Source organism: Phallusia mammillata, chromosome 4 (genome assembly GCF_965637545.1).
Source record: "Phallusia mammillata chromosome 4, kaPhaMamm4.hap1.1, whole genome shotgun sequence".
NCBI classification, from domain to species: domain Eukaryota; kingdom Metazoa; phylum Chordata; class Ascidiacea; order Phlebobranchia; family Ascidiidae; genus Phallusia; species Phallusia mammillata.
Window position 1 is genome coordinate 26,384,958 of NC_137255.1, and position 12,985 is coordinate 26,397,942.

Here is a 12,985-nt window from a genome sequence, read left to right on the forward strand (position 1 = left end):
TATAAATGGCGAATTTGATAAGCTACAAGCTGCCTAATTTTTTTTTTTTTCATTCAATTCTGACACTGTATAAAAACTCACTCATTTTAGGAGGCTAGTGATGTTGAAACTATAGACGGAAGCTTAACAAACACCAAAATCTTTCGTTCGTGGTGCCCATCAACATACAAAAACGTTTCTCATGTTGGAGTTTAACAGGGTAAATACTTTGGTTATCAACTCAAGTAAAGCAGATGGCACATCTACACCTGATGAAGGCGTCTTGTATAGGACGTCGAAACGTCGATTATTTATAATAAAAACTGCTGGATGAGCAATACTTTGTTATACAGTATGCCTGGCAGCAATAGCCTATTTCATGAATTTAAAGGTCTGTACGGACCCAGCGTCCTTTCGCAGTTGCGAAAATACGTTGATCTAAGACGTACCATTGTGAGACACAAGATGCACCTTTTTTTTTCAACCATAGATGCCTTAGTGACAATGTGTTGCCGCGGTCGCTTCGATTTAGATCGCCTCATAATTCGGCAGCGGGTAAAAAGATAATGTGGAAATGCGGAATGGCCTTCATTCGACTGCGTATGGGCCTCTCTCACCATCGGATAAGGGAATGCTCTCAGCTCTCAGAAGAGCTTTTGCGCAGATTAGCCGCAATTCTATCACACCATCACATGTGTCGCTTTGAACTGTATGTTAAATCGGGTAACGAAGCCCATCAACATCAACTCAAGATTAACACGGAACGTCACCTATGTTCGATTGACCCAAAACGCAAGGAAGCCACAAATGCAACCGGAATGCTTCAAAAGAAAAATTGGGTCGTTAATCTGTCCAGCTATCAGCCGAATGAAGTGGAGCTAAAGGTTCTGCAACTAGGAACTAACTTTGCAGTTGCACCAAAAACAGTTCCGAAGGCAAGTATGTTGGCCTGTGTTGAGAAGGGTATATATTCTTTGCCGATGCATGTTAAAACATTAATTCAAAGCAAGCTCGTCAATTGTATGAAAAGTCACAGGGGCAATACTTGTAATCTTACGACATCCGAGCGTCGTGCAGTCACAGATCTCAAAGCCAATGACGACATTACTATTCTACCCGCTGACAAAGGTAATAGTACTGTTATTTTGGACCGCAAGGTTTATGACGACCAAATTCAAGAGCTTTTGCACGACTCAAGCACGTACAAGAAACTGCCACGTGACCCGACCCGAAGAACGGAACTAGTTCTTAACAAGTTTGTTAGTGCTTTGCACAAGGAGAAGAAATGCATCTCCGATGCGATGTTTCACCACCTGCACAGCACAGATGGTTCTGCTCCAAGGTTATATGGATTGCCGAAAGTCCACAAGAAGAATGTACCTCTACGTCCAATTGTGTCGTTTATTGGAAGCCCCACTTACAACCTAGCCAAATATCTAGCGCGACTTTTAGCACCGTTGGTCGGAAACACGGAATTTACCGTCAGAAATTCTGCAAGAGTTTGTGAAAGATTTGAATGCGCAACAATCATTGTGTGAAGACGAAACGTTGGTTTCATTTGATGTTACTTCGTTGTTTACCAACGTACCAATCGATCTAGCATTGGAGATAACGGAGTCGCGTTTATTCGATGATTACAGCCTTAAAGACAGGACCACATGGACTCATGAAGATATACATAGGGGGCTTGAGATCTGTTTGGAACAAACATACTTCAGATTCAGAGGTTCCTTTTACAAGCAAATGTATGGCACGGCCATGGGCTCTCCTGTGTCAGTGGCCGTTGCCAACATGGTCATGGAGTCTGTGGAGGAACGTGCCTTGCAAACTTTTACCACACCACCACGGTTTTGGCGACGGTATGTAGATGATACATTCTGTATCATTCATAAACACCAGGTAACAGAGTTTCTGCGACATTTAAACAATGTGCAACGAGGAATTGCATTCACTATGGAATTGGAAAGCAACAACAGTCTTCCGTTTCTAGATGTGGAAATTTTGAAAGCGGCGGATGGTAAACTTTCCACGCGTGTATACCACAAGCCGACCAGTACCACGCGCTATTTACACTTTAAATCCCATCATCCATTATACCAAAAAAGGGCTGTTGTCAAAGCACTTAAAGACCAGGCCGTTCGCTTGACGACAGACCCTGCATTGCTCCAATCGGAATTGCACAGGGTAGATGAGGCCTTGCGGTTAAATGGCTACCCGAACTGGATTCTCCGTGATAATAAAAGAGGTTTCACGGAAACAGATCCAGTACAAAGAACGTGCCTTCGTCACCTTACCCTATATACCAGGGTTGACAGATATAATCCGTCGTATGTTGACCGATTTCGGTGTATCGGTTGGGGTCAAACCAGCAAACACCCTACGTCAGATTTTGTCGCACCCAAAAGACCCGCTAGATGCTGCTGCGACCAGGGGTGTGGTTTACGCTATACCGTGCGGAGATTGTGACGAAATTTACATCGGTGAAACGGGCAGAAGTCTTAATACGCGCCGGAAGGAGCACGAAAGGGATGTGGGCAAGAATGATGCCAAGAAATCAGCGTTGGCAAACCATGCAACTACTCACCACCACAGCATTAATTTTTCTGCTGCACAGGTGTTGGTGAAGGAAACTGATTATCACAAGCGCAGTTTCCTAGAGTCTTGGAACATCCATTCACGCGCCAACACAATGAACGTTAAAACAGATGTTCTAATGCCGATAAATTATCGGGCGCTTTTACAGCACTGACCTGTGTTATCATTGCGTGGTGCGAGTTTGCAGCCGCGCGATCTTCTTATCGCTATTTTTGTGTGTGTGTTTTGCATTTTGTCGCTTTATAAGAATTTTGTTCTGCAAGTTACGTCATTATCCTGATGAAGGCGTCTTGTATAGGAAGTCGAAACGTCGATTATTTATAATAAAAACTGCTGGATGAGCAATACTTTGGCACATCTACATGATTATATCCACTATCTGTAAAAGTTTCATCCAAATCCACCAAATATTTTATGCCAAAAGGTCACGAAAAAACAATAGCGGACAAAAAACGAAAAACAGCAGAAAAAAAGTGAAATCAAGATGTGGACCCATAATAAAACACTGGGTAGGTACTTGATTTGAGATGTTGCGTTTGGTTTACATGCCCATTGAAACAAAAATCGCCTAACCGTTTCAAACCATTTTGTCTAGCTGTAAGCACACCAGTACTTTGTTTAGAATAGATAAAGATGCATCAAAACATGATGATCCTCTAATATACATTTGGAAAAAAAACGATTGCTGGATTGCCCCACGCACCGTTATTCTAGAGCAACCGGTATGCCGCCGCAAGACGATGCTGGGTGTGACGCCGCAAAAGCGCAACTTTTTGTTTTAAATTTGTTTTTGTGTATTTTATCATTATAGCAAATGATACAGTTCACAATACCAAATTAAAGCTAGCCTACATTACTCACTACACATTCATGTTTTATTACGTCATAATATACTTTATATTGGCTACAGGGGTCTTAAAACACGCTGCCCGGTGTGGCCCAAGGAGGGTTTTTGTGCGGCCCGCGAACTAACTTTTCAATTTTAGGTGTTTACCTCAGGTGGAATACCCTGTCAGACCACCGATTTTAAGAAACAGTCATTTTTTATTAGTAATGGTAAGAAATAAATGCGACGTTTCAATCGTATGATGGAAATCAGCTGGTCCCTCCCGTTGAAAATCAACAATTCCAATTGTTGCGTCATATTTTTTAATTATTTCGTCATTGTTTTCACACATAGTAGTTTATTGGACTTGTTTTTTTAGTTTACTGCACTGTATATCTGTTTCTTGTTTATATACATTAACTGGCACAACATTTTTAGGCACTTAATATTGTTCATATTACTTTTACAAAAAAAAGCAACGTAAAAAACAGTTTTTGGCCCTCAAAAAGTTTAAGACCCCTGGCTGAATGCTTAATGCTTTTTTCAGTCTTTCGAAAAATTTCAAATCGCATTTTTGTTTAGGGTGTGCTGCCAAACATTTAAAGCTTGTATGGTGCGACGTGCGTGAAAAAAGGTTGCGGAGCACTGTCCTAGAGCAGTGTGCCACAACAGAGACAAGGTTAAAGCATAGTTAGATTGTGCGCGAACAACCTCTTTTCTTTTCTTTTTTACTTAGTATTGCTCGACTTTAGAAGGCCGAGCTCAATCTAAGTAGCTGGTTGCTGGACTTAACCTAATGCCCTACGGCCCTAAAACGTCTTGTTTAAGCCATTCTTATATTGCTCATTGTGTATGTCATCTTTATTATAGGCTTGTCAATCAATCTTTCGGACCTTAACGGGCTTCTCCAAAACGATGGCAGAACCATTTTTAGTCTTACTGTGTTACCGGAACCAATTGAATTGCCAATTACTGATTCAACTCCGTTTGACATTCACTTCCTAACAATAATATTCATTTAAAAAACTCTAAAAATGTAACTAACTTGGATCAGGCACATTAACTATATTTTTGTCGATAGGTAAAACAAAGGGCTGCTGCATGACAATGTAGAGCATTTGTCATAGTGTAAAACCAAGTAAAATTCTCAAAAAAAAGTAAACTTGTCGGAAAGTGTGCATAAGTTATGACACATGCATTGATAAGATATTGTATTTTTTGTCGTTGATTAGTGTGATAATTGTACTACATGCTAGAAAAAAGTGAAAACATACATTTAACAAATGTACAAGATTTAACAAATGTACAAATGTATTGGATTGCATCCCGCTGGGAATTTAATGGACAACATTTGCGTATTGGCCAACGCGAAGAATACTCAGACACGCAGGGTCAACTGTGAACTTGCTAATGCTAGGTTTGCCTTTGGAAAGTCGCTTGATGTTTATTTTTAAGTTACTCGTATCATGTATGCGAGTTGACCAAATCTGACGATGTGTGGTAAACATTTTTGTGTTGAAACCAGCATTTGAAGACGTAAGCATTCTGTTCTGAAGCGGTGGGGGAACCTATAGCGCGCTTTAAACGTGAAACCAAAGAAACAAAAAGTAAAGTGACTGATTGATTTGTAATGTTATGTTTATCCGTGATCGGGAAAGACAAACGCGATCTTTATGGTGTGGAGTGTTCTTTTTTGCAGTCTCGACAATAAATAGGAAAGAGATAAAATGTACCACTGATAACGATTAAAGGTCATTTTAAATGTTAGCATTGCAGGAGATGATTATAGTGCTGTTATCAGCTTAAAGAATTATTGTTTATTTCAAATTTAACATTTGATGCGTAACCTTTCTAGAATCATGTACTCTGGCCCACGTAATCACTGAAAAGGGCAAATTAATTATTTGTTTACGTGCATAAATAAAAGTTTCTTACAGGTTTTTCCAGTTGCAGGATAGAATTACAGAGTTGTCTCACTCCTTCAATTCCGATGTTACAACTACCCATATCCAGCTTTTCGATATTGTGAAGGCAACGAGCCAATAAAGATGCATCCATATCACCAATATTGTTGGTGGAGAGGTTAAGGTTCTTCAGCTGACGTTAAAAAATATCACATGTTAATTCGTAATAAAGCAAATGTGAGAAATCGACAATGTGATGCTTGTTGGATTAATGCAGGTTAAGTTTCTAAAAATTCGTATAAACCAGAATTGGATAATTAATGAAGGAGCCGACCCCCAAAAAACTGACTAATGTTGGAAGGCCGAACCAACAATAACTTAATTCTGCAGGATTAATTTTCTCCAATGCTTGCAATATTATGCGGAAATATTAAAACCCGAAGTTTTTCTTCAATTTGGCGAATCAAATTCGCGTTTCAGCTTTCCAGTTTGTAAAAATCAAACTATAAAAGTGTTTTTCCTTCTATACTCGCTGTATTATTTTGAACAAAAAATGGCATTATAGGCTTTATCGCGTAACAATGGGTTGGACAACTTGTGTTTCATATAGACTTTGACATCACGTATAGCTGTTGGCTTACGCATGTGAGTCACTACGTAAAATATATATAAAAATACGTCTATTTTTTATTATTTAATTTACTTGATCTCACGTGGGCGAAACAGGTACATTTAAGGACCAGATGTGGCCCGCAGGCCCTGAAATGCCCAGATCTGCTGTAAATATTGATGATGATTTTCCAGATTCGTACAGGTTCATGCTCTTGCATTTGTGTAGCGCTTGGAAGCTTACTCGAATTGTAAGGCAGGTATTAGAACTAATGAAATAACATCACAATGGTGGACTTGGGTCACTATATGTTTGTTGCGAAATTAGGTTTTTGGAAACTTTTGTTTGTAATATTCTCGACAAGGAAAGTGCCAATCTTCTGTGCAATGTTTTGAGTAGCTATTTTACATAAACTTGAACAAGAGTTAAAAAATGTTACATGCAACGTTATTTTGCATATGTTGTTTTATAATCATGTGAGCAGTGAAGAGTTAACAAAATAAAAATTCGTACCGGACGTCGAAATTTTTTCAATGACAAAGATCTGGTGGAAGAGCAATATTTGTTAAACAGCTTGCTTCATGGAACACATATCATATACTTAAATTAATCACTCGGATGTGGTGAATCTTTTTCCATTTTAATATCTCGACGGACACCAGGGGGCACCATGAGCAAAAAATATTCATGTCATAACAAGCCCAAAGCAAGCGCTTGAATACATAGATAGGGAAGGAAGGAAGGATCGATGCAACCCGGATGCACTTTTTACATTTTTACTTTTTTACGTAAGACAGTTTAACAAAGAGGCAGAAAATAACAGTTTCAATTCTTGTTCTATTTAAAATAATAATAATATTGGACTGTTTCATAAAACTGTTTCAGCTCTATTTAAAACTGTTTTAAATAATATTTTCTGCATTAATTTTTATTTCGCAACCACCTGTCAGCAATAATCAAGCCACCTGTCTGTCTCACGGTTCTGTTTTGTGTAATTAATCTTGTTGTTAATAGAACTAAAGTGGGTAAGTGACTGCTTGATTCAGTACTTTACTTCATTTTGTCGTTCAATAAAATAACACACTGTGTTAACACTCGGTTAGTTACGTCATACATACTTTCTTATTCAGGGGATATGCTGTCTATGCTAATACGCTGTTGAAGTGTAGACCGCAGTTAAGCAAGGCCTTACGTTATTTTCTTTTTTGAAAAATTACAGTCTCTTTGTAAAATGTACTGTAAATAGATGTGTTATCCCGGCGATCCAAAAACCCATTACAGCAAGGTTTAACAGAGCTTGAGTTAAATAAATCTAAATATTAAAGTATATGTTAAGATTAACATAAATTCAAAACTGGCATCAGCCCTGAAGCGTTTTTCTAGTCTACGCCATTCAATGTGAGTACGCGTATTTTGCTAAATGAATTTGCAGCTTTGGGGTTTTCTGCAATTTGTTGCTTTGAGTAAGTTCTTTTACAAACCGCCGGGCCAGGTCACAATTAAAATTTGGCATAAAATGTAGTAGATACTGCGTTCTCCCAGAAAGTGTCACGCTTTTCTGATATAAAAACAAAGTGCTGGTGGGGTAATGACTGCTTGATTTTGGATGTTGCGTTAGGTTTAGGCCATTGAATCAAAATCGCCATATCGTTTCGATAGATTTTGTTCATTTGTAAGCACACCAGTTGTTACTTTGTATGAAAACGCATCACACCATGATGTCCCTTTTATATACATTTGGGTGATAGATTTTATTTACTATTGCTGGATTGCCACGCATGTTATCTTAGGGTTGCAATTGCCGTAGTTCTTTTTTAATAATGCTGAATCGAACGATGACGTTTATCTCGTAAAAATTATACGTTTTGGGGGGCTGAGGGTGAACCGAGGGATCAAACGGGGTCAAAATTCACATGGACCTTCTTTAGACCAATATCTGTAATGTGTGTAAATTTGAAAAAAGTTTCAGCGAAAAAAATGTGTTATTTATTTCGAATTATCACAAAAACTTATACACTCAATGTGTATCCTACATGCAATTGCATTATTCTCGACCACTTAATTATACAATACATCAAAACATCTTTTTCTTTCACGTACCAAATTTACTTACAGGTTTTTTCAGTTGCAGGACAGAATGGCAGAGTTGTCTCACTCCTTCGCTTCCGATGTCGCATCTTTGGAGCTTAAGCTTTTCAATATTGTGAAGACAGCAGGCCAATGAAGATGCACCAAGATCACCGATGTCGTTGTAGGACAGGTCGAGGCTCTTAAGCTGATATTAAAGCAAAATATCACATGTCAATTCGTAACAAAGCAAACGTGAGAAATCAACAATGTAACGTTTGTTAGGTTAATGCAGGTCAAGTTAAAGATTTATGTAGTCTAAAAATGACGTTCATTTTCAAGATTCGTACAGTTTTATGCTTTTGAATTTGTGTGGCGCCTGAAAGCTTACCCGAATTGCAAGGAAAGCATTAGAACTGATAATTTAACATTACAATGGTGGACACTTGGATCGTTATATTTTTGTTGCGAAATTACGTTTGTTTGGAAATTTAGTTTGTAATATTTCTGACAAGGAATGTGCTAATTTTCTAGACCATGTTTAAAATAGCTATTTTAAGTAAACTTTGAACATCAGTTTTGTAATGTTACGTGCGACGTTATTTCGCTTATGTTGTTTATAATTGTGTGATCAGTGTGGAGTTAACATCGGAAAACACGTAAAGATTTTGTCGTTGCACATATACTATAACCTATTTTCAAACAATAATATATTTCCTATGCTTATTTTGTATTGGGTGCCATATTAGCCATCGTCTTTGATAACCTTGGTTGTTTCTGCAGGCAGAAACTCATGGGTCCCCACACATACAAGATTAAAAATAATGCATTCTAAGAGATAACCATGAGAAAGCTGTTTGTTGTATGGTAAAGCAAGGTAATCGGCACTGGCGTAAATAATAATATATTGCTTAAAGTATGTCGTATTTAAAGTTCTTTTTTGAAAAAAGAAGGAGTAAATAATGGCATATTGGGGTAAAACAAACAATAGACACCTATGAATAGCAAATTCTACAAGGTGTCCAATTTTCATTGAATTTGAACATTGTTAAAAGGGCCACCCACTTTAGGGACCAGTTGCTACAGGGCAAAACATAAGGACATGGTATGTTCAGTAAACTTTACAAATTTTCATAAAGTTAGGACGTTTGTTAAAAATTCACCTATTTTACAGGGCTAGTTAAGTAAATGTTGGGGGAAACACATCAATCGAAACCTACAAATAGCATAGTCCACATGCTACCCAAATTTTAGCCTATTCCGACACTGTTTACATTTATCTCTAGATCAGTTTGTGGGAGTGATCCCAACGTCTTCTTTGGATATTTTTAATTAAACAAAGCAGCAAGTTTGACCCTAATATGGCAGCCGCTGGTATAAGAAGTTGTAAACTAAGCAAAGTTCGAGAAAAATTAATTGGTTGCAGAAACTTAGTTAGTTTGCATAAATACTAAAGCCCGATAATCACGCTCATCAGTTATTCACTGGGGGAAAAAACAGTTTAAATTTACAATAAATTATATGATAATGCCCTCCGCCAAACTGGCCCTCTTTACAGTGAAACCGGAAACAATTTTCCTAGTATAATTCCGTTTAACACTCACTTACTAACAATAAAGCTTAACTGAAAAAAAAAATCGAAAGAATGTTACTGGTTCCTATTTTTGAGAACTGGTTCCTATTTTTGAAAAGAAAAGGTATTAAGAAATTTTAGCAAAATTAATTATACGTATAGGTACATTAACACTATTTTTAACGATAGGTAAAACAACATAAGACTGCTATATGACATTTTGTGCCATTTGACATAGTATAAAATCAAGTAAAATGAGGAAAGTAAACTTGTGCAACCGTGTGCATAGGTTATTTTTTACGAGTAGCGCATGCAGTGAACAATGTTGTTCTTTTTTGTCGTTGATTAGTGTAATAAATGACTTAAATACTAGAACCACATGTAAACAAGATGTACAGTTGTTAAATTTAATGGATTGCATGTCGCTTGGAATTTAATGATGCCTGAAACGACACTTGCGTATTGGCGAACGCGAAGAACACTTAACAACATGGGATGAACTGTGAGAAATTGCAAATGCAATGTTTAATATTATTTTGTTCGTTTGGTACATGCGAGTTGACCCAATCTGACAAAGTGTAAAAAATGATTTGCATGTGTTGACTACAGAATTTTCACACATAATCATTTAGATCAGGGGTGTCCAACTCAAACACACCGCCGTGCCAAATTTATTTTTAAAATATACTCGCATGCCAACGTTTGGTACTTTTTCCAAACCATTTCCTAAACGTCTTAACGGTACGGACCCCATTTACGATACTTCAAAAAACCTTTTATTATGTCTATGCGACACAAGATACAAATAGTTTGCAACAGGGCTTAAGTTTTGTTAAAAGACGAACAATTTAATTAGTGAGTTGTGTAACTTTGCTACCGATAATCCTTACTGCAGTTAGAATAAAGGCCAAGAAGAATCATTAGAAAGAAATTCAACTGCGTGACAAATCCTAATGTTTACCATCTGAATTTGCAGAAGCTTGTGTGCCATTTTTAAATGCTCTGCGTGCCACGTGTTGGACACCCCTGATTTAGATCAAAGCCCATGCCTGGAAGTATAGCGCACTTTTGGTGTGAAACAAAAGAAGCAGGTAGTTAAGTGACTACTTCACTTGTGGTGATAAGTTTATTCGTCATCGGGAAAGACAAACGCGATCTTTATCGTATAAAGTGTGTCAGTTTCGAAAAATCAATTAGAAAGAGACAAAATGTACCGGTGATAACGATTAAACGTCATTTTAAATGTAAAAAATGCAGAAAATGAATAAAATGCCATTATCAAAGGAAAGAAATATTGTTTGTTTTAAAATTAACGTTTGATGGGTATCGTTTATGCTTTATGGAATCAATTACCCACGTAATCACTAAAAAGTATAAACAAAATTTTCCTCATAATTGTGTATGAGCATGAATCAAAATTTCTTACAGGTTTTTCCAGTTGCAGTACAGAATCACATAGTTGTCTCACTCCTTCGCTTCCGATTTGGCAGTTAGCCAGCTCCAGATTTTCAATATTGTGAAGACAACGAGTCAATAAAGATACGCCCACATCACCGATCTTGTTGTGGGAGAGACATAGGCTCCTCAGCTGATGTTAAAGCAAAATAGCAATGAGATTTGTTATGGTAATGCAGGTCAATAAATTTTTGTAAATACTGGTGATTATTTTCTAGATTCATGCATGTTTATGATTTTGCATTTGTGTAGCGCTTAAAAGCTTACCCGAATTGAAAGGCAAGCCTTAGAAATAATGACATAGCATCACAATGGTAGACACAAAATTTCCTTTATTGGGGACTATTTTTTCTGATATTTCTGACAAGGAAGGTGCTAAGTTTGTGGACCATGTTTTGAGTATCTATTTTACGTAAACTTTGAACAGCAGTTTTTTTAATATTACATGCAAGGTTATGTCTCATATGTTGTTAATAATCATATGAGCAGTAAAGAGATAACATCAGAAAACGACGTCAAAATTTATTCTGCAATAAAATTCTGCTTGACGAGCAACATTTGCTAAAATGCTTATTTTATGGAACACATATTATATGATCAAATTGAAATCACTGGTATGTTTTTTTTTTATTATTTCAACAACTTGACGAACACAAGGGGACACCACGCACAAAAAAAATCATGCCATAACAGGCCCAAAGCAAGCGCTTGAATACCATTATGCATAACAAATACAATCTATTTCTTTTGTGTGACTTGTTTTTTTTTTTGCATGAGTGTTTTGCATAAAAATGTTTGTGTTAAAAATACGTCGAACAAATTTGTTTAACACTGAACACAAAGTAAGTACACAAAACACATCCCCAGAAATTTTTTTGGGGATATTACTCTTCAATCATACCTGGGATTTAAATAGGCACTGCACCCTAAGTAATGGGCCCAGAAAGCTACTCCAGTATAGGTCGAAATGCGTTGCAGCCTTGTGGTCTTTGCAGATTAATCGCTCGTTAAATTTAAGTTGATGCGATCGGACAATGTGGGGTAAATAAACTAACGTTCTAACGACGTGCGTTAAGACTAGACGTGAAAGAAACTAAGAGGGTATAGGTAAAATTAAAATAAAAAATGTGTTAACACGGTTAATTACGTTTTGTCGTGAAAATATCGGCCAAAATAAACGGAAAATGCGACATACTTCAGAATATATAGTGTTGCAACGGTTAATTAGGTCATACATAGGTTCTTTTCCATCATTGTGATAATAAACATGCAAATCAAACTAAACTATAATGACATAAATTTGCAGGAAAATTTCAACATCAAACAATTAAATTGCACCAGTTTTATCCTGCTATGATTAGCGGGAAAATGTGTTTGCATACGTCAGGGGTCGCTACCCTTTACCATTTCAAAGAGCCATTTGGATGCGTCTCATATGGTAAAATAAAAACTGGGAGCCACAAAGCCCTTTTGAAATGAAATGGCACTGCAACCAACTTTTTCGCCTTGCTAACTTTTGTCTTATCGTTTAACAAGCAACGTTATACAAATATAAACAAACAGGTTTTGCTGCGCCCGTACACACACTGCGACCAAAAACAGTCGCATTGCGTGTTTATCTGCGCACGGTCGGCTTGCCACTAATGTTTTATGATAGACTTTCTCAAAATTCCATGCATGGGACGCAATGACAAAAGTTTTATTCCGTGGCACACCTGGCAGGTAAACACAAACTTGTAAAAAAAAGCAATTTGCAACTTTATTGTGTTAGATGAGATTGCTTTTTATGACAACTAAAAACGAATAGCATTTTAACGTTGTACTGCATGCTTGTATTTAAATATAAGTCTTATATAACACCAGATAATGTTTGCACTTTAGAATAGCAAATTTTGAAATTTCTCAGGGCCCACCAAAACTAGCGAATTTGGAAATCTCTCAGGGCGCACCAATGTGCTGCGTCCAAAGATGTCAGT

General features: G+C 37.2%; 1 protein-coding gene across 5 annotated transcripts; it reads left to right on the forward strand.

Moving 5' to 3' along the window:
- Positions 1-253: 253 nt before the first annotated feature.
- LOC145224418 (uncharacterized) lies at positions 254-5,556 on the forward strand. Of its 5 annotated transcripts, none has more exons than XM_080090905.1 (2): positions 254-3,083; positions 3,197-5,556. In XM_080090905.1, exon 1 carries the CDS (start codon positions 546-548, stop codon positions 1,515-1,517), a length of 972 nt encoding a protein of 323 aa, XP_079947031.1. In that variant the 5' UTR covers positions 254-545; the 3' UTR covers positions 1,518-3,083; positions 3,197-5,556. The 5 variants fall into 5 exon arrangements, with proteins under 5 accessions (XP_079947031.1, XP_079947032.1, XP_079947033.1 ...); XM_080090906.1 differs by having other exon boundaries at positions 3,983-5,556; XM_080090907.1 differs by having other exon boundaries at positions 4,271-5,556.
- Positions 5,557-12,985: the final 7,429 nt, after the last annotated feature.